Source organism: Mesoplodon bidens (genome assembly GCF_964165515.1).
Source record: "Mesoplodon bidens genome assembly, chromosome: 14".
NCBI lineage: Eukaryota > Metazoa > Chordata > Mammalia > Artiodactyla > Ziphiidae > Mesoplodon > Mesoplodon bidens.
This window is the reverse complement of record NC_138170.1, coordinates 67,319,944-67,339,791: the sequence shown is the minus strand read 5'-3', so window position 1 is coordinate 67,339,791 and position 19,848 is coordinate 67,319,944. Positions and strand designations below refer to the sequence as shown.

General features: G+C 37.8%; 1 protein-coding gene across 2 annotated transcripts in view; it reads left to right on the top strand.

Moving 5' to 3' along the window:
* The window catches only part of BABAM2 (BRISC and BRCA1 A complex member 2), a 437,376-nt gene that overhangs the window by 24,342 nt on the left and 393,186 nt on the right, over positions 1-19,848 (top strand). For both annotated transcript variants that reach the window (XM_081253809.1, XM_081253808.1), the window contains exon 3: positions 17,395-17,471. In XM_081253809.1, coding sequence (XP_081109935.1) covers positions 17,395-17,471 — 77 coding nt within the window. The remainder of the gene's footprint in view (positions 1-17,394; positions 17,472-19,848) is intronic.

Sequence of the window (19,848 nt, the reverse complement as noted above, 5' to 3'; positions counted from 1 at the left end):
GAGATTAACAGCAACAATAATAAAATAGAACAGTTATAACAATATACGGTAAAAAAGTTATGTGACTGTGGTCTCTCTTTCTAAATATCTTGTACTGTAAGTACTCTTTTTCTTCTTAAGATGATGGGAGATGATCAAATGCCTACATGATTAGGTGAAGTGAGGTAAATGGTACAGGAATTGTGACTTAGTGTTAGGCTACTAATGACCTGACGGTTGGTCAGGAGGAGGATCATCTGCCTCAGGTGATCCTGGATCACTGAGCCCTGATGATGTCAGCAGTTGGATGTCAGGAACAGACTGTGACATGGTTGGGGATTCCTGACGGGACAGCCCGAGGTCTCAGAAAGGGCATGAAACTTAAAACTTATGAGCTGTTTATTTCTGGAATTTCCCATGTAATATTTTCAGACTTTGACCATTGGTAACTGAAATCTTGGAAAGGAAAACTGCATTTAAGGGGGGACTACTATATATTTATTATATCCATCTTTGTACATATTTGTGTAAGAAATAAAAGAATGTGTAATCAGAAGGGATTCTGGGGACCAAATAGTTCAAATGGAGAATTGAGAGTCCAGGTAGATTGGCAGAATTGCAGAGATATCAGGTCTTTAATCATGAGTTCAGGACGCAGCAGGCCACTATTTTAGGTGTGGAGGCCTAGGATTTAGAACTGAGCTATACTATCTTTAGACTTTCTAAAAAATTATGACTTACTGCCACAGATTATGCCAGCAGTCATATTATAAGATTGGGTGACCCCTCCAAACTGGATCATCAAATTAGTTAATTTTTTTTTTTTTTTTTTTTGCAGTACGCGGGCCTCTCACTGTTGTGGCCTCTCCTGTTGCGGAGCACAGGCTCTGGACGCACAGGCTCAGCGGCCATGGCTCACGGGCCCAGCCGCTCCGCGGCATGTGGGATCTTCCCGGACCGGGGCACGAACCCGGCAGGCGGACTCTCAACCACTGCGCCACCAGGGAAGCCCTAGTTAATATCTTCTTAAAAGGAATGAATCCAAGAACATGTTGGAGCTACATCTGGATGCAAATGAAGTAGTGTTACAAATTCTGAGCAGGCAGATAGATAATCCAATGATAAATTTTAAGCAGTGAGCTATATTGATATTACTGTCAACTTAGCAGGGATATCAAAAGAACACTTGGCAAGGAGTAAATAGTGTTTGTTACTGTAGCGGGAAAACCAAAATGAATAGAGAGATTGGGGGACATCACAGTAAAGCAGTTTATCTTTATGGTCAAGGACCTTCAGCATTTAAAGGATATTTAGATAAATGTTTCTCAAACTGTCTTTGGTGAAGGACTAGTGTTTTAAAAAACGTCCAGTCTGTCACCAACTGATACTTTTCTAAAATATAATAAGAAAGAATTACTAGAAAAATGAAATATTTATATTAGATTCTTCTTTATATTAGATTCATCAAAATTAAAACTACTCTTATAAATTGCTCTAGAAGTTTCTAAATTCTTACCCTCAGTATCTGTGCTCGTCTCATCATGGATTAGTAATAGTTTATAGTCTAGTACTGGTCCATGGGCCCCACTTTGAGTGTCACTATTCGGAGGATTTCTACATTCTGACAGTCCCGGAGTTGGCCTTTTTGAGAATTCTATCTGAGGGGTGAGACAGTGTAGTACATTAGTGATAAGTAATTCCTAGCTAAAGTAATTCCTAGCTACACATTGGATAATCTGAGATACTGGTTTCTTTTTCTTTTGAAACAAATACAGTAGAACAAATATGGTAGAAGGTTATAAGAATGAAGACTTCTCTCAAAACTTTGAGTTAGTTGGTTCAGTAAAAATTCAGACAGAGCATCATTACTTTGTTTATGTATTCTACATATAGGCCAAAGAAGCATGACTGTTGAGTAAGGAGAGAATGTTTACAATATCGTCTTTTTTGGGGAAACCTTCCTTTATTCCTGCGCATTTTAAAGATCAAATATTTTAGGACTTCCCTGGCGGCCCAGTGGTTAGGACTCTGCGCTTCCACTGCAGAGGGCGCGGGTTTGAGCCCTTGTGGGGGAACTAAGATCCTGTATGCTGTGCAGCACGGCACCCCACCCCCACCAAAAAAAAAAAAAAGATCAAACATTTTTTGCTATTTGCTTGTTAAAGCTATATATGGATTTATATTTTCTAAGTTGATAAACATCTTAACACTATGCCAGTGACTTGGGTGGCATTTCAGTTTTTCTGTCGAAACTGATGATTTTTATTGACTGGGCTGGGCACATTAAGTCAATTTTTATGATATTGTTTATTGTTAAAATGTCAACATTTGCCATTTCAGATTGCTTAATGTAGTTCATGGTAGAATTCATTTCTTTATAAAAACTTAATAAAGAACTGTTGTTGGCTTTTTAAGTCGTGTTATAGTATCATATTGTCTTAATCTAGTCTAGAGTTAGCAGAATTTCAGGATTGGAAGGCATTAAACCCTAACAACCACCATGTGATATATTAGCCCCTTCTAATGCTTCCCTGCTAAGTGCCTGTCCAGGCTGTGCCTTAATATCTCCAGTCACAGGGAAACTCCATGAGTCCCAAGGCCACTTATTGGGCAGCTGTGCTGTTAGAAGGTGCTTTTGTGTCACTTCTACATCCTGACACAGAATGGAACAAGCAATCCTTGATGCAGCAGCACTTCACATAAATGAAGATAGCTGTGTCATGTTTTGTATTTTTCTCTTCTGCAGGCTGACACGTAGCCTTTGCTTATACCATGTGATTTGTGTCCGTTTACCATTCTTGTTGGCTTTTCTGAATGTGATCCAGTTAGTCTCTCTACTTCTCAAAGTGTAATACCTAGAGCTGAATGATGTGTTTGAGGGATGGTTTTAACCAGTGTGGAGTACAGTACTGTTATCTTCATTTTTCTGGAAGTTATATTCTCCGAGGTTGTGTTGGACAGGGCTTTGTGTTGCAAACCACTGGCAGGTTGTAACCCATTGGTGTGTTATAAAATCATTTTAGTGGGTCTCGATCCACATTAAAAAATATGAAATAGGATAGAATTGAATAAAAAGTATCAGTGCATTTCATGTAGTAGAGCTAAGTATTACAGAAAAATGTTTCAATTTGTATGTATAGACACATAGACACTCGTGTATACACACGTACCCGTGTATGTACGTATATACTCAACGCATGTGTGTGTAGTGAGTGGTGGTATAAAGTGGTGATATATAAGTTTCTTACTGGTCTAGACTAGAGGCTTCCCCTCCTTGCTTTTCTCTGATGGCTCCTTCTGTTCTCTTCTGGCTCTGCCACCGCTTAGATCCTCCAGCTGATATTCTTCTCTTTGTTCCCCTGTGGGTCCTGCTGTGCAACATGAGGGGCATCCTGGGCTCCATTAGATTTGACTTGGGACCTGGGAAAATCATTTTACTGCTCTGATTCAATCTCTGCACGATGGGACCCCCTCTGATAATTTTTGTCTGTGGAATAAAGAAGGCATAGTAATGAGGTGAGGGGGTCAATTGAAGATCTTTGTTTGTTTGGTTTAAATTCTGAAAATTATTACCCAAGCAAAATTAAGTCTTTAATGAATACAGTGTTTGAGATAGACTTTCCTTCTCCATGTATATGGTTTTGCAATTTGTGCTTTTGAATACTCCTAACAGTAATTACATACTCTGTGCCAGGCCCTGTTCTAAGCACTTTATATGTATCAAGTCAGTGGATCCTCATAACAGCTCCATGGAGTGTGACTATCATCCCCATTTTACAGATGAGGAAACCAAGGAAGAGACCGATTATTTAACCTGCATGAGGCTTTAAAATTCATAGTGTATAACAGTTGTATCTCAAATGGCAATCTAAGAAAAAAATCCTCTAAAACCACCTACACCTAAAATCCGTGGATGGCACATCTGTCCCATTATCTTGTAGTTCCAGATATGCTCATATAGCAGATGCTAAGTTTTTTCATAATCACTTAAAGAGAAGAATTTGAGAATTTAAAAAGCTTCTTTCATCTTTGGAAAGCACCTCTCACCAACAGGAAAGGGAATCCTTTAATGACGCTTCAGAATCTGTTAACTCTCCCTCTTCCCTCCGCTCTCCCATTCTCTCTCCCCTTCTCCATTTTTACCTCCTCCTTGTTGTCTGTCTCCACTGCAGTTCACTCTTCTACTTTTTCTTGTTGTTTTTTCTTCTCTCTGTCCTCCCCTTTCCCCTACCAGTTTTCCATTTATTCTTTTCTGTACCCTGCCTTTGCACTGTTCATGTTCACTCAAATTTATTTATTTATTTATTTAAATTTTTATTTTATACTGGAGTATAGTTGATTAACCATGTTGTGTTAGTTTCAGTTGTACAGCAAAGTGATTCAGTTATACATATACATGTATGTATTCTTTTTCAAATTCTTTTCCCATTTGGCTTATTACAGAATATTGAGCAGAGTTCCCTGTGCTATACAGTAGGTTCTTGTTGGTTATCTATTTTAAATATAGAAGTGTTCGAATTTATTTTTTATAAGAAGTAATATACCGAACACCTAGTAAGTGTGAGGCACTGTGGAGATACAAACAAATAAGACGAATACCATGAAAATCAGTAAGAGAAAGATCAGAACTCTGCTAGTTCATCCCCTTGAGAACGTGAGCCACCGGAGCATATACTCTCCAGTCCTTTCCTGTAAGGAGCAGGGATGGAGATTGGGATTTAGCATATAGGTTATAAATGGTATGAAATATAAAGCAGAGTTCAGAGAATAGGGAACACATCCATTTAGGTCATGTTTGGGGTCAAGGAATGAAAATGGTGGCCTAAAACTGTTACAGGAATATTTTTATTGAACAAATTGTTTGCTATAAAAATTGCTTTTTCTAAAATTATGTTGTACATTAATTGTAAAAAATAGTATGTAAGTTGGCCTTGTCCCTGGGGATTTCTATAATCTTTTTTAATGTAAGAATCACCAGCATTCCCACAGTTGGAATAGGAATCCGTCCAGGACATTTATGTAATTTGTTTCAACTTTGATATGACCTTGGGGTACACTTGTCCTCTCCAGCTCCACTTGCTCACCTGTACTATATATGCAGTAGTTTTCAGGTGCCTCCTGTGTGCCACCAGGTAGGCTGCTGAGCACTAAGGGATCCAAGGTTTAATGTACTCTAGTTTATTATAGAGCTTTTGTTTTAGCAGAGCATCTGTCTCCTTGGTTTTGCCCTATTTAAGGACACTTGCAGGTACTTATTTTTCCTTCCTCTCTCTTGATCAGATCCAATTAATTCTTAGAGCCCGCATTCCAGTGAACCTTCCTTGACTACCTGCTGAAAGTGGTTTCTCTGCTCTCTCAACTCCTATTGTGCTTATTTTCTTTAACCACTAATTTGGCAATTAATCATGTTAATTGCTTCGTGACTTGTATCTATTGTTGTCTTGAATTGTTATTTAAATTGTGCCTTGTTTGACTTTCACAGGTTTGATTTTTGTCTTCTGATTACAGTTCAAGGTTCTTGAGAATAGAGACTCCTTTCTGTAACTCTTATAGCAGTGATCTTTTTTGATTATGTACCTCAAATAATTTGATTATGAACCCCTAATACATGCATATTTATTTAATTATAAAACATACTAGTATATTATAAAACATATATGACATATATTAAAAAGAATGATATACACACTATTACTGTATATAAAGTAGATAATCAACAAGGACCTACTGTATAGCACAGGCAACTCTACTCAGTATTCTGTAATAACCTATATGGGAAAGAGTCTGAAAAAAGATATATATATGTGTGTAACTGAATCACTTTGCTGTACACCTGAAACTAGCACAACATTGTTAATCAACTATACTCCAATATAAAATAAAAATTTAAAAAATGATATAAAATGAAATAAGCACTACTGTAAACATAATTTACATAATTTGAATATGGTATTTTCACTTGTCATACCTGAAAAAGTAATCTTTTTAAACTCAGGGCACATGAACAACTACATGGGAACTGAAAGAGAGTGCCGGGGTCAATCTGTATATTATATATTGGTAAGGATTAATTTCTCTCTCTCTGCCCATATATATATACACACACATACATATACATATATATGCATACACACATATACGTATATATGCATACACACACACACACACACACACACACACACATACACACACTCTTTTCCCCTAAGTTTTTCTTCCTGTATCCTAGTGCGTTGTCTTACATACTCACTTGAAGACAGACTATGGACCATTGACCTGGTAGGTGTAACACTTTATATAGTCATCTTAGTAATAATGTTCAACAAATACTTATAAATTGATTTGGAGTAAAGAAATGTGTATCCTCAATCACAAATTTTTGGAAATGTTTCCATAAGAGTTAAGGAAAATTCAGTTAAAAAAGAGATGAAGATCATGAAAACAGCTGTTTCAAAATGATTTAGTATTATGGGAAAGGAAAATGTTAACTTGCATAAGCACTTTTTCATGTTTATTGACCATTTGGATCTCCTTTTTTTTTTTTTTTTTTTGGTGGTACGCGGGCCTCTCACTGTTGTGGCCTCTCCCGTTGCGGAGCACAGGCTCCAGACGCGCAGACTCAGCGGCCATGGCTCACGGGCCTAGCCGCTCCACGGCATGTGCGATCTTCCTAGACCAGGGCACGAACCCGTGTCCCCTGCATCGGCAGGCGGACTCTCAACCACTGCGCCACCAGGATCTCCTTTTATGAAGTGCTCCTTTGAGTCTGCTAACTTAGTTATCTTTTTCTTATTAACACTACAGGAGTTCTTTATATGGTCTGGATATGAGCCCTTAATCAATTTTATATGTTTCAGTTATCATCTCTCACTCTGTGGCTTGTCTTTCACTCCCTTAATGGTGTTTTTTGATGAACAGGAGATCTAACATTAAGGTGATCCTATTTACCCATCTTTTCCCCTATAGTTAGTGCTTTTGGGGAATTTTTGTTCACCCCAAGTTCTTGAAGATATTCTTACATTATCTCTCTCCATCCCAAGTTATCTTCTAAAAATATTTTTCTTCACTGTTTACATTCAGAGCGTCAATCCACTTAGACTTGATTTTTGTGGAATATTACAAGGATAGGGATCAGGTTTCATATTTTTCACTGTAAGTATACCCAGTTGACCCAGCACCATTTATCGAAAACAGTTTCCTTTCCTTTCTTCTGTGTAAAGATGCCTTTGTCATAAATCAACTGTCCAGATATGTGAGGATCTTTCTCTGGACTCTCTATTCTGTTCCACTGTTCTATTTGTCTCTCTTTGTACCAATGTCATTATTTTAATGATTTATAGTAATTTTTGATATCCAATAGAGCAAGTTCTCCTACTGAGTTTTTTTCCTTATTGTGGTAAAATATAACATAAAATTTACTATTTATCCATTTCTAAGTTTACAGTTCAGTAGCATTAAGTATATTCAGATTGTTGTGCAGTCATTATCACCATCCATCTCTAGAACTCTTTCATCTTGCAAAACAAACTCTGTACCCAGTAAACACTATTTCTCCTTTCCCCTCTGCCCCTGGCACCCATCATTCTATTTTCTGTCTTTTTGAATTTGACTACTCTAGGTACCTCATATAAATGGAATCATACAGTATTTGTCCTTTTGTGACTGGCTTATTTCACTTAGTGTAATATCTTCAAGGTTTATCCATGTTGTAGCATATGTCAAAATTTCCTTCCTTTTTATTGATTGATTGATTTTGGCTGCATCGGGTCTTAGTTGTGGCACGCGGGATCTTTCGTTGCGGTGGGCAGGCTCTTTGTTGTGGCGCACAGGCTTCTCTCTAGTTGTGGTGTGTGGGATTCAGAGCGTGTGGGCTCAGTAGTTGTGGCATGCAGACTCTCTAGTTGTGGCACGAGGGCTCAGTTGCCCCGTGGCATGTGAGATCTTAGTTCCCTGACCAGGTTTGAAACCCTCTGCATGGGAAGGCAGATTCTTAACCACTAGACCACCAGGGAAGTACCAAAATTTCCTTTCTTTTAAGGCTATTGAATAACATTCCATTATATGTATATACTACATTTTGTTTATCCATTTATCAGTCGGTGGATACTTGGGTTGCTTCCACCTTTTGGTTATTGTAAATAATTCTCTCAATTTTTCTTCTTCAAGAGAATCTGGTCTATTCTTGGTTCTTAACATTCCATTTAGAATCTGCCTTTCAGGTTTCAGATCAACCTAAGGAGAACTATCATCTTGTCATTATGTTTCTTTTAATCTGTTAACACGATATCTATGTTCATTTTTTGTTTATTTTCTTCTTAATAATAGCTTTCTAAATAGTGTTCTTGTGCATCTTTTGTGACATTTGTTTCTATGTATTTGATTGTTTGATGTTATTTTCGATGGCATCTTTCTAAAAGTATTTATTTTTTAACTGATTGTTGATGGTATATAGATGTACATATACAGTATACAGTTGATTTTTGTTGTATGTTCTTTGTCTAGCAACTTTACTAAACTCACATTATTTCCAATGATGCAGATGAAGATTTTAAAAGCTTTCTACATGCAGTCATATTATCTGCAAATAAGTATAGTTTTATTTCTTCCTTTCCAATATTTATACCCTTATTTCCCCATGCTACATACTGTGTACTAGCCAGGATCTCCAGTACAATGTTAAGTAAAAGTAGTAAGAAGGGATATCCTTGTCTCATTCTCTATCTCAAAGGGAAAAATTTAACATTTTGTTACTAAGTATGATGTTGCTGTAGGTTTTTGGTAGATGGCCTTTATCATATTAAGGAAGTTTCTTTTTAAAAAAAATTTATTTATTTTATTTATTTTTATTTTTGTCTGCATTGGGTCTTCGTTGCTGCACGTGGGCTTTCTTTAGTTGCGGCGAGCAGGAGCTACTCTTCATTGCGGTGCACAGGCTCCTCATTGCAGTGGCTTCTTTTGCTGCGGAGCATGGGCTCTAGGCACGCGGGCTTCAGTAATTGTGGCACACAGGCTCAGTAGTTGTGGCTCTTAGGCTCTAGAGCGCAGGCTCAATAGTTGTGGCGCACGGGCTTAGTTGCTCCACAGCATGTGGGATCTTCCCAGGCCAGGGCTTGAACCTGTGTCCCCTGCATTGGCAGGTGTATTCTTAACCACTGTGCCACCAGGGAAGCCCCAGAAGTTTCTTTTTTTGGTCCTTGTTTTCAAAGAATTTTAAAAATCATAAATGGATATTTAGTTTTATCAAACACTTATCCTTCACTTATTGAGATAATCCTCTTAATTTTCTTTTTTATTCTGTTAGCAGAGTGAATTAAATGCACATATTAGAAAAGAAGAAAGGTTGGACAGTAATGAGCTAAGCATCTATCTCAGAAAGTTAAAGGATTCCCCCCTCCTAGTTAACTGCTAAAAATAGTATTTGAGCCCATCATTCCTACTGAAATCATATTGCAATTTAAACCACATTTTTGCTATAAGAACACCTACTAAGATTTAAAAATACTCCCTACTCTAAAGTAGAGTTGAAATCTCTCATTTATAAATGGAGATATAGCATGGAAACTGAGAATAACAGTTGATGCCACATGAACTGGCAAACACATATTTTTGAATATTTTAATTTTATAATTTTTAAAACATTCTGGGCTGACTCACTTTTTCTGGTAATGGCATTTTGGATTCCTATGCTAAGAATTAAATCTATCACTTTCTAGTAGGGCCCAGAAATAGATTTTAGGCTTTAGAGATGGAGAGGACGTATTTGGTATATCAGGAACATCATATGTCATCAAGTAGGTAGTTCCATTCTCCAGGATAATGATCTAAAACAGCGGTCCCCAACCTTTTTGGCACCAGGGACCAGATTCATGGAAGACAGTTTTTCCACGGACGGGGGAGGGGGGATGGTTCAGGTGGTAATACAAGCCATGGGGAGCAGCAAATAAAGCTTCTCTCGCTCACCCACTGCTCACCTCCTGCTGTGAGGCCTGGTTCCTAACAGGCTGTAGACCAGTACTGGTCCACAGCCTGGGGGTTGGGAACCCCTGATCTAAAAAAACATCTACTTCAGTGTGATTTTGCTGCCTCCTTTTACCAGTTATAATTCATGAGTCTTCTTGTAGAAAGGGCTAAGACTTGACCTAGTGGGTTTTGATATAGTCAACTTAGATGGACCATAATTCCCTTCCAAGACAGGGTGAAAGATTCTGTGAATCAGAGGTTCAGATGCCCTCACAGATAAAATGCCCATTTTATAGATTATTTAGATAGCTGTTAAGATATCCTACTTCCGTCTTCTAGCTTCTTTACTGCTGAGTTTCAGTCTAGAAACCGTGATAATTTTGAAACTGATTTAGTCTGAGTGGAATTATTGATGTTAGATTTAGTTCAGAGAAAATAAATTAATTCTGTAAAATGGAAGTGTGCTGAATATCAACTAACAATAATTCACTCTAATTTATAACTTAATAGTTATTTAAAATGCAGTTATTGGTCTTTGAGCCTGTTTTTTCTTTATACTCACCTGTTATTTTAGGTTGCCAAAGCTGAAGACTTCCTTCTTAGCTGCTGTTAAATATTGTTGGTTAAGCACAAACGTCATTATCAAGAAAACAGGAAGCTATGTAGGAGAACATGCCAAATGGTGAATTAATAGTCAGGGTAAAGGAAACTGACGTAGACTCAGGGAAGGAACCCTAGACTCATCTACTTTGTTCTTTTTAGGTGGCTTGAAGAATAGAAATGGTTTGTCATTATTTTTTCCAGAAAGTATGTCAAATAATAGCTTTAGCATTAAACTAGAAAGCATATATTTTGCATTGTCTTAAAAAATGCTGATGTCTTAAATGTTGTAGAATATCTTCATATAACTTTGTTAATCAAGATTAATTCTTGGTTGTCACTCACATATAAAGTGTTGTGAAATTGCCTACCTTTTCCTCTTTAGAGTGAAACTCTACTAATTTGAGTTCGATCTCAGTAATTAGGAACGAGTAATAATTTAAAGAGGATTCAAATCCAAATTTATGTTTCACTATTTATTTAAAGAGTTTGCTGAATAAATCAAGTGTTAACACTGTAGCGCCTATTTAATCAAGTTATAAGGGCCTTGTTCCCTCTTTTGCATCATTGATTTACGTGTATACAGTTCTTATTACTGAGAAATCGTTTTCTTTTCATTAAAGCACATGTGGTTGAACACTTTTTGGCAACTTATTGTCAGCTTTTACTTTCCATTATTATAAGTACTTAATAAAAACACATTTGTTGAAAAGAGTTATAATTCACATTTTCCAGTAAGTCTGATGGTTTCCCCTTTAATTATTGAGAGATGATTTAGTTTGGTGGTTAAGAAAATGGGCCCTGGAGCTGGACATCCTGGGCTTGGATCCCAGCTCTGTCACTTACTAGCAAGTTGCATGTTTTCTGTATGCCTCAGTTTCCTCATCTGTAAAATGGAGATGATAATAACATCTATTTCTGAAGGTTGCCGTGGGCTTAAATAGTTTAATCTAATTAAAGATCTTAAAACAGTGCTCGCCACATAGTAAATGCCCAACAAATGTTAGCTGTTGTTGTTATTATTATTTATTGTGAAAATAGAGTAATTTTAGGTAATGACTTTAAGTTTAAATTCTGAGTTGCATGTACAACTCTTCAAAGGGAGGACCTTCCACAAATAGTGACACTTTTAGCTTTCTCAGAGGTGAGGATGAGAGCGCCTTCCCAATTCCAGTTAAATCATCAGTTTTTATCAGGAAAAGAGCACTAGACCGGGAATCAAGTCTTATGCAAACCTTTCATTCAGCAAACCTTTATCTCCATACATAGTCGGTGGAGTAGCCACGTTCTGGACACCAGTGCTGCTGGAGTCTAGAGATTTAAAGATGATTTAAAGATGCTTAGGCTTGGGCTTCCCTGGGGGCGCAGTGGATAAAAATCTTCCTGCCAGTGCAGGGGACACAGGTTTGATCCCTGGTCCGGGAAGATCCCATGTGCCGCGGAGCCACTAAGCCCATGCACCACAACTACTGAGCCTGCGCTCTAGAGCCCGTGAGCCACAACTACTGAAGCCCACGCGCCTGTGCTCCGCAACAAGAGAAGCCACTGCAATGAGAAGCCCGTGCACTGCAATGAAGATTATTAGCCCCCGCTCGCCACAACTAGAGAAAGCCTGCGCGCAGCAATGAAGACCTGATGCAGCCAAAAATAAATAAATAAAAATTAAAAAAAAAAAAAAAGAAAAGATGCTTAGGCCCAGGAGACTAAGATATGGCCAGAAGTGGAAGTGGTTTCTAATCTGTTGTCATCTGTAAAATGACAGTTTTTGAGTTTAGCTGATGATTACAATCATACAGTAAAATTTCATCAGTGCTGGCTGCTTAGCACTGTGGTAGATGCTGTACTAAGACATTTTTAAAACTGTAAAGCAGTTCTTGGCACCAAGAATCTTAGATCTGGTAGGAAAAACAAACCACAATTAGAAAATAGATCAATAATAATCTTGAGAGTTGTGATTAGATGTAAAATAAGAGATCATAGGAATGAGAGTATAAGAAGGTTATTATGCTTAGCATTTCAACGTGCCAATGGTTAGCTGCAATTTCTGTAATAAAGAACCAGAGTAAACTGCCTGATTTGTTGTTAACCTGAATCCCCACTTGAGAATTCCCACTTGCATAATCTTTTTAAAAGGGAACTCGACCCACTTTGTTCTCCCACATGTTAAACTTTAAAATCTTGAGTCCCCAGTATATTGAGATAATTAGAATTTAGTGAAAGATATATTTTTAGAGCATAGTTCATCCAAAAATCCTTTTTATGTTATAATGCCAAGATATGTGTTTTGTTCTTGTCCCTGCTGTATTCCCAGCGCCCAGCATACTGCCTGACCTATAGTGAGCACTCAAGAAGTATAGTTGAGAGGGAATTCCCTGGCGGTCTAGTGGTTAGGACTCCGTGCTTTCATTGCTGAGGGCGTGGGTTCAATCCCTGATCAGGGAACTAAGATCCCACAAGCCTCTGCTTGGTATGGCAAAAAAAAAAAAAAAAAAAAAAAAAACCCAAAAAATACAGTTGAGAGACAAATTTGAAATTACATTTAAATTGTCAGCAATTTCTAAGTCATTTAAAAATTATTTTACTATTAAAAGATACTCAGCTTGGAATATTGGTTTTTTAAACCTTAGATCTAACTGTTTGTTAGGACAAGTTGCCATTATACAAATATAATTTTAATGAAGTAGATAGCTTTTTATTTACTAGCATTTTCATACTTGTGTAAGGAAATACCTTTCTAGGAGAATAAACTTTCCCACTGTATTAGTTCTCTGTAACTGCATTTGACTGCAGCTTCATGGGAGGCCTTACACCAGAACTGCCCTGCCAAGCCATTCCTAAACCCTGCCACATAAGAAACTGTGAGAGATAATAAATATTAGAAATATGAAATTTTGTGATATCACAATATAAAGACTTTCATATACTTTACCTGAAGACTCTTTATAGGTAGATCATCCTGCCTTCTTTCTTTTTGAAAAGGAGTGAAGCACTTTAGAAGAAAAAGGTAAATCAAGCCATCATAGCCAAGTTTCCTGAGACAAATATAAAAAGAATGTACTTAGCTTTAAAATATTTATATAATTGTAGAATAGTTCATGTTCATTATTAATCAAAACAATGCAGAAAGGTAGTTGAAGAACATTCTAAAAATCACCCCAAATCCTGCTACATTTTGGTGACGGTCCTTTTGAAATCTGTTATGTACATAGACATACACACACATTGATCTATCTTTTCTGTACGTGGAGCCATACTATCCATATGTGGTTTTCAGTATTTTTTAACCCATGCCCTTTTTTGATTAACAGAAAAACACTCTTTGAGTGTGATTTGAAATTTCATGGTATATTAAATAGCATGACCAAAACCACTTTTATTTTTTTATGTTTTTTAAATAAATTTGTTTATTTTATTTATTTACTTTTAGCTGCATTGGGTCTTCGTTGCTGCTCATGGGCTTTCTCTACTTGCGGTGAGCGGGGGCTACTCTGCTCTGCGGTGTGCGGGCTTCTCATTGTGGTGGCTTCTCTTGTCACGGAGCACGGGCTCTAGGCTCTTGGGCTTCAGTAGTTGTGGCACACGGGGTCAGTAGTTGTGGCTCACAGGCTCTAGAGCACAGGCTCAGTAGTTGTGACGCACGGGCTTTGTTGCTCCGCGGCATGTGGGATCTTCCCAGACCAGGGCTCGAACCCGTGTCTCCTACATTGGCAGGTGGATTCTTAACCACTGTGCCACCAGGGAAGTCCATCCAAAACCAGTTTTAGACAGAGGTAATTTAAAAAGGGGAAACATTTTAGTTTAATCTTAAAAGAACCTTTAGGTAACATGACATTGGTTTGTTTCCCATAAAGCTATTTATCCTAAGTAATATGAAAGACAGAGCATAACAAGATATTTTAAATAATTTTCTCAGTATTTGATTGGAGGAGAAGCTGACTACTTTTTAGGAGAGAGAGACCAGCTTAGCCTTTCTTGCCTTTGTTCCCTTGAACAGTTCAGTTCTTGGCCCCAAATTTGTGTATACCTCTCAGCAAAACAGATCTACAGTTCACTGGAGATTAGTGACATAACCTGTTTATACTCCTGTTTGAGGAGTATTACCCCTGACACCATCCCCACTTCAAGTAAGTGATCTTTCCAACAACAGGACTCTTCTAAGGTGAATTTTTCTTCTATCTTTTCTTCTTTTTCGTGCTGTGTTAGTGGCCTGTATAGATTGGCTGGCCCACCCATGTATCTGCCTCTGTGTCCATGTGCGATTTGGCTGTCATCTCACACTACCAGCTCTTGACTTCCCTTCTCCCTGAACGTGAGCTTCTCTGCTAGTTGTCCCTGTTGAATAAATCTTCTTGTCTCCCTTGCCACTGCTGTTTCCCTCATCCAGGTACCTAGCGTCATTCCTGGCCTGAAATGGACTCATTTCTGGTCTCCTCGTTTCCGTTTTGCCTCTTTACAGTTCCCTTTTCCATACAGTATACTGGATAATCTTTTAAAAGCTTAGGATCAGATAATATTACTCTTCCTAAAACCTTTCTTTGTGCTTAGAGTAAAACCTGAGTCAACTGTCACCACTTCCAAGGCTCTGCGTGGTCTGTCCCTTGCTTAATCTCTTGTCCTAATCTTTTGCTGTTTTCTCTCTCAGTCACTCTGCTCTAGCCGCATTGCCCAGACTTAGCAAGATTCCTTCCCCCAGAAATATCAAACTTGTTCCTGCCTTCACGCCTTTGCACCAGCTGTTTCCTCTAGCTGGAACGCTCTTCCCCAGAGCTTTCATGGTTGGCCCCTTCGCGTTATTCAGGTTTCGGATTTCACCTCCTCCAGGGGTCTTCCCCAGTCTTCCAATGTAATGTGGCTCCTGTTTTATTGCAGCTCGCTGTTTTATTTTCTTCATCACATTTAGCAATCTTAAACCATCTTTGTGTGTTTGTCTCTTTTTTTTTTAAATCATTTCTCCGTCCCTTGCTAGATCTCCGTCCCTCGCTAGGATTTAATTATCGTGAGACTGTAGCTCTTGTCTGTCTTGTCCACCCTGTATTCCTAACACATAGAACAATGTTCAGTAAATCTTATCTAAGTGAAAAGAATCAGTGAGTGAATCACGCAGGTGGAGAAATGTATTTTTTTACACCCTGAGGTGGCTGGAACCAGCCCTTCAAGTAGGAAGGGAGGACGGTGCAGGGGCAGAGTACAGAAACACTCTCCTGGCCGTGGTTAAGGCATAAAGTGAACAATATGAAGTGTGGCCTCACCGTGAATGGAAGAATTTAGAAACTTAATTCACATTGAGAAAGGATGAGTGATTCAAACAAACCAGAATCAGATTAATCCTGAGGATTTCCTGTACTATTAATAACTTCATTTGATGATCTTCAAGACCCCAAAAGACACTTGATTGAATATTTTTTTTAAAAAATCATTTAAAAACATTGCTGGTTGAATATAAGAGAAAAAATTCTTAGTGTTGCTTATAGGGTCATTTCTCTCCCTTTGTATTTTATAATGCAAAAATTTATGTGTTTTCCATAAATGTTTTCAAAGAACTACTGTGTTGTGGGCTAGAAAAGATTATACTATAAGAGAAATATTTTAGTACCTTTAATAAAATGTGCCCTGAAAAATTTTTTATATTGAAAGGTAAAGGAGACTGTGTTCTTAAAACCTGTAAAAAATTAAAGTAGATTACTCTGCAATGACTACTGCAATTTTGTTTAGTTTATAAACTAATATTTTTATTGGCCCCTAAAGATAAAGAGGAATAATCAATCTAGCGATTTATGTTAAATACTTTAAAGTTTCTGTCTGCTTCTTTTCTCTTTCACATTCAAATAGTTTTGGGAAAAAGTAATAGTTAATCTGAGTTCTGAGTTAGTTTTTCTTCGAGCCAGCACTTCTCAAATTTAGTTTCAAATGACTGTTGCCTTTCAAAGTGGCCATCTCGGAAAGTTGTACATTTGTTCTAACAATGCTTCCATTCCTTAAACTACTTTTATAGGTTCTTTTTCAGAAATGTTTCATAGGCAGTTTTGGAATTATGAATGAAAATTAGCCTTCTTTACAAATTAAAAACCTTGCTTTTTTTTGACTAAATGAAGACTTACAACTTCCTTAACTGACTTCATATTAATATTTTATAAATTTATGAAGCCAATACTGCTGTTATGCAGTTGAAGTTATGACTCAGAAGATTATGAGAAATATCTTACAAAGTAAATCTCTGTAAAGAACAAAGAGTATTGTATAACTTTGTGAAGTAATAGATTAAAAAAAAAAACAAGCTTTTGAGACCTGGGTGACTAACTCACCCCCCTTTTAGATTTGCATTTTATCTGAAACTGAGTGCAGTGCATTGTGCTCTGCTACAGATGTAAGTTACGGGGTGCCAAATCTAGAGGAAGCGCCTTATTTTCGGGAAAAGAGAGAAAACCATCTGGTACCAGAAAAAGACCACAAGTGGGCTCTTTTTAGTACTAACAGAGTGAAAACTAAGAGTCTATATTTAAAATAGGACCATAAAACTACTCTTCTTTTACAGCTCTTGGCATCAAAGACTACAGACCTGTTTTGGATCATATACCTGTTTTCAAAGTCGAGATACACTCCTTTGAGAGAAGTAGTTGAAGCAGTGTTGGTATTTATTGTTAGAAGGCATATAGGTTTTATTGTGGGATAAATGAATTAGTTGTTTGAATGCAAGTCTTGCTGTGTCTTGGCCTCCATGACCATTAAGGGCTTTTATTTTGTTCTATAAGCCAGTGTTTTAATCGTTTGTCTTTAAGGATCACTTTTTATTAACTTATTAAATATTGTAAATATGTGGGATTTTAAGAAACTCTTTTCTTCTCTTTCTTTTCTTTAAAGCTGCACATCATTGACTCCTGGACCCAACTGTGACCGATTTAAATTGCACATACCATATGCTGGAGAGACATTAAAATGTAAGTAAATGATGACTCTTTTACTGAAAAATGTAGATTACAGTGCTAGCTATTGGATTTTGTGCTTTAGTTTTTATTTCTGGCTTTTAGGTGTTATCTCCTAAGATACTGATCAGAAGGATTTACCACTTTTTGAAAATTTGTCTTTCAGTCCTAGTTCTAGTCAAAGTAAGGCATGCAGCTCAATATCAAAAAAAACAAACAACTCAATCCAAAAATGGGCAGAAGACCTAAATAGACATTCCTCCAAAGAAGATACACAGATTGCCAACAAACACATGAAAGAATGCTCAACATCATTAATCATTAGAGAAATGCAAATCAAAACTACATTGAGATATCATCTCACACCAGTCAGAATGGCCATCATCAAAAAATCTACAAACAGGGCTTCCCTGGTGGCGCAGTGGTTGAGAGTCCGCCTGCCAATGCAGGGGACACGGGTTCATGCCCTGGTCCGGGAAGATCCGACATGCCGCGGAGCGGCTGGGCCCGTGAGCCATGGCCGCTGAGCCTGCACGTCTGGAGCCTGTGCTCCGCAACGGGAGAGGCCACAACAGTGAGAGGCCCGTGTACCGCTAAAAAAAAAAAAAAAAAAAAAAAAATCTACAAAGAATAAATGCTGGAGAGGGTGTGGAGAAAAGGGAACCTTCTTGCACTGTTGGTGGGAATGTAAATTGGTGCAGCCACTATGGAGAACAGTATGGTGGTTCCTTAAAAAACTAAAAATAGAACTACCATACAACCCAGCACTCCCACTACTGGGCATATACCCGGAGAAGACCATAATTCAAAAAGAGTCATGTACCACAACGTTCATTGCAGCTCTATTTACAATAGCCAGGACATGGAAGCAACTTAAGTGTCCATCGACAGATGAATGGATAAAGAAGATGTGGCACATAAATACAATGCAATATTACTCAGCCATAAAAAGAAACGAAACTGAGTTATTTGTAGTGAGGTAGATGGACCTAGAGACTGTCATACAGAGTGAAGTAAGTCAGAAATAGAAAAACAAATACCGTATGCTAACACGTACATATGGAATCTTAAAAAAAAAATGGTGATGAAGAACCTAGGGGCAAGACGGGAATAAAGACGCAGACCTACTAGAGAATGGACTTGAGGATGGGGGAGGGGGAAGGGTAAGCTGGGACAAAGTGAGAGAGTGGCATGGACATCTATAGACTACCAAATATAAAATAGATAGCTAGTGGGAAGCAGCCGCATAGCACAGGGAGATTAGCTCGGTGCTTTGTGACCACCTAGAGGGGTGGGATAGGGAGGGCGGGAGGGAGACACAAGAGGGAGGAGATATGGGGATATATGTATATGTATAGCTGATTCACTTTGTTATAAAGCAGAAACTAACACACCATTGTAAAGCAGAAACTAACACATCATTGTAAAGCAATTATACTGCAAAAAAGATGTTAAAAAAAACAAAAACAAAAACAAAGTAAGGCAGTTGGCAGGGAGTAAGTTGTGGTCAAGTGGGCGTGCACACGTTTTATCTTTTATAGCAAAGGTCAGAAATACAAATGACTACAAGGCCAGACTGGTAACATGCATGAGGGAAGCAGGCTAGGTGTGGCAAATTGGGGCACTCCTACCCAGTTGCGAGGGGTTGCCCTTACTGATTTATTGAGAAAAGGCAGAAATCTCAATTTTTATTTGAATTCTCAGTTTTAGATGTAGGCCACTTCTTCAAAATTACAATGTGGGCCAGCATTATACAGGCCAAACCGATGTGCGTGTGGGCTGGCTTGAGCTCGTGGACCACTGGTTTGTGACCTCCACAAATAGTATGCAAGACCTACTGTAGGATTTAGTCCACCATCTACAGCATCTGCCTAGGTTGCATCAGCCCTTCTCTGCCATAATACCAGTACTGAAGCTCTAGCCTTGTCTGGAAATGATGATAGCTTTGGTTGGTTAGTATCAATAATCTAATCAGGAATTTTCTTTCTTGAAACTGTACTAGTGAATGGGGTATGAAAGTCTCTCAATTCTTATACAGAGGAATAAAGAGCAAAGATGTTGAAGGTGGGACAGATGGGTAAGCAGTGTCTTTCAGACCACTGTGGAAAGGCCACATCTTAGTATTCGTAGAATCACTTTATATTAATTTACCAAATGCAATGTGAACCAAAAAATTTGTGACATGCTGACTTGCTAACCTTTCATTGTTAGATCATTCTCTGGAAACCATTAAAATACAAAAGAATTTTACCTGTCTGAGGTAGTAGGACAGACTAGATTGCTACTTCTTTTGGGGAAAAATATTTTTGACTAAATTTGAAGAAAATGATCAAAGTAAATCATTCGCATTTACTAAAAATGTAAATAATTCAAACATTTTTTAATACATGAA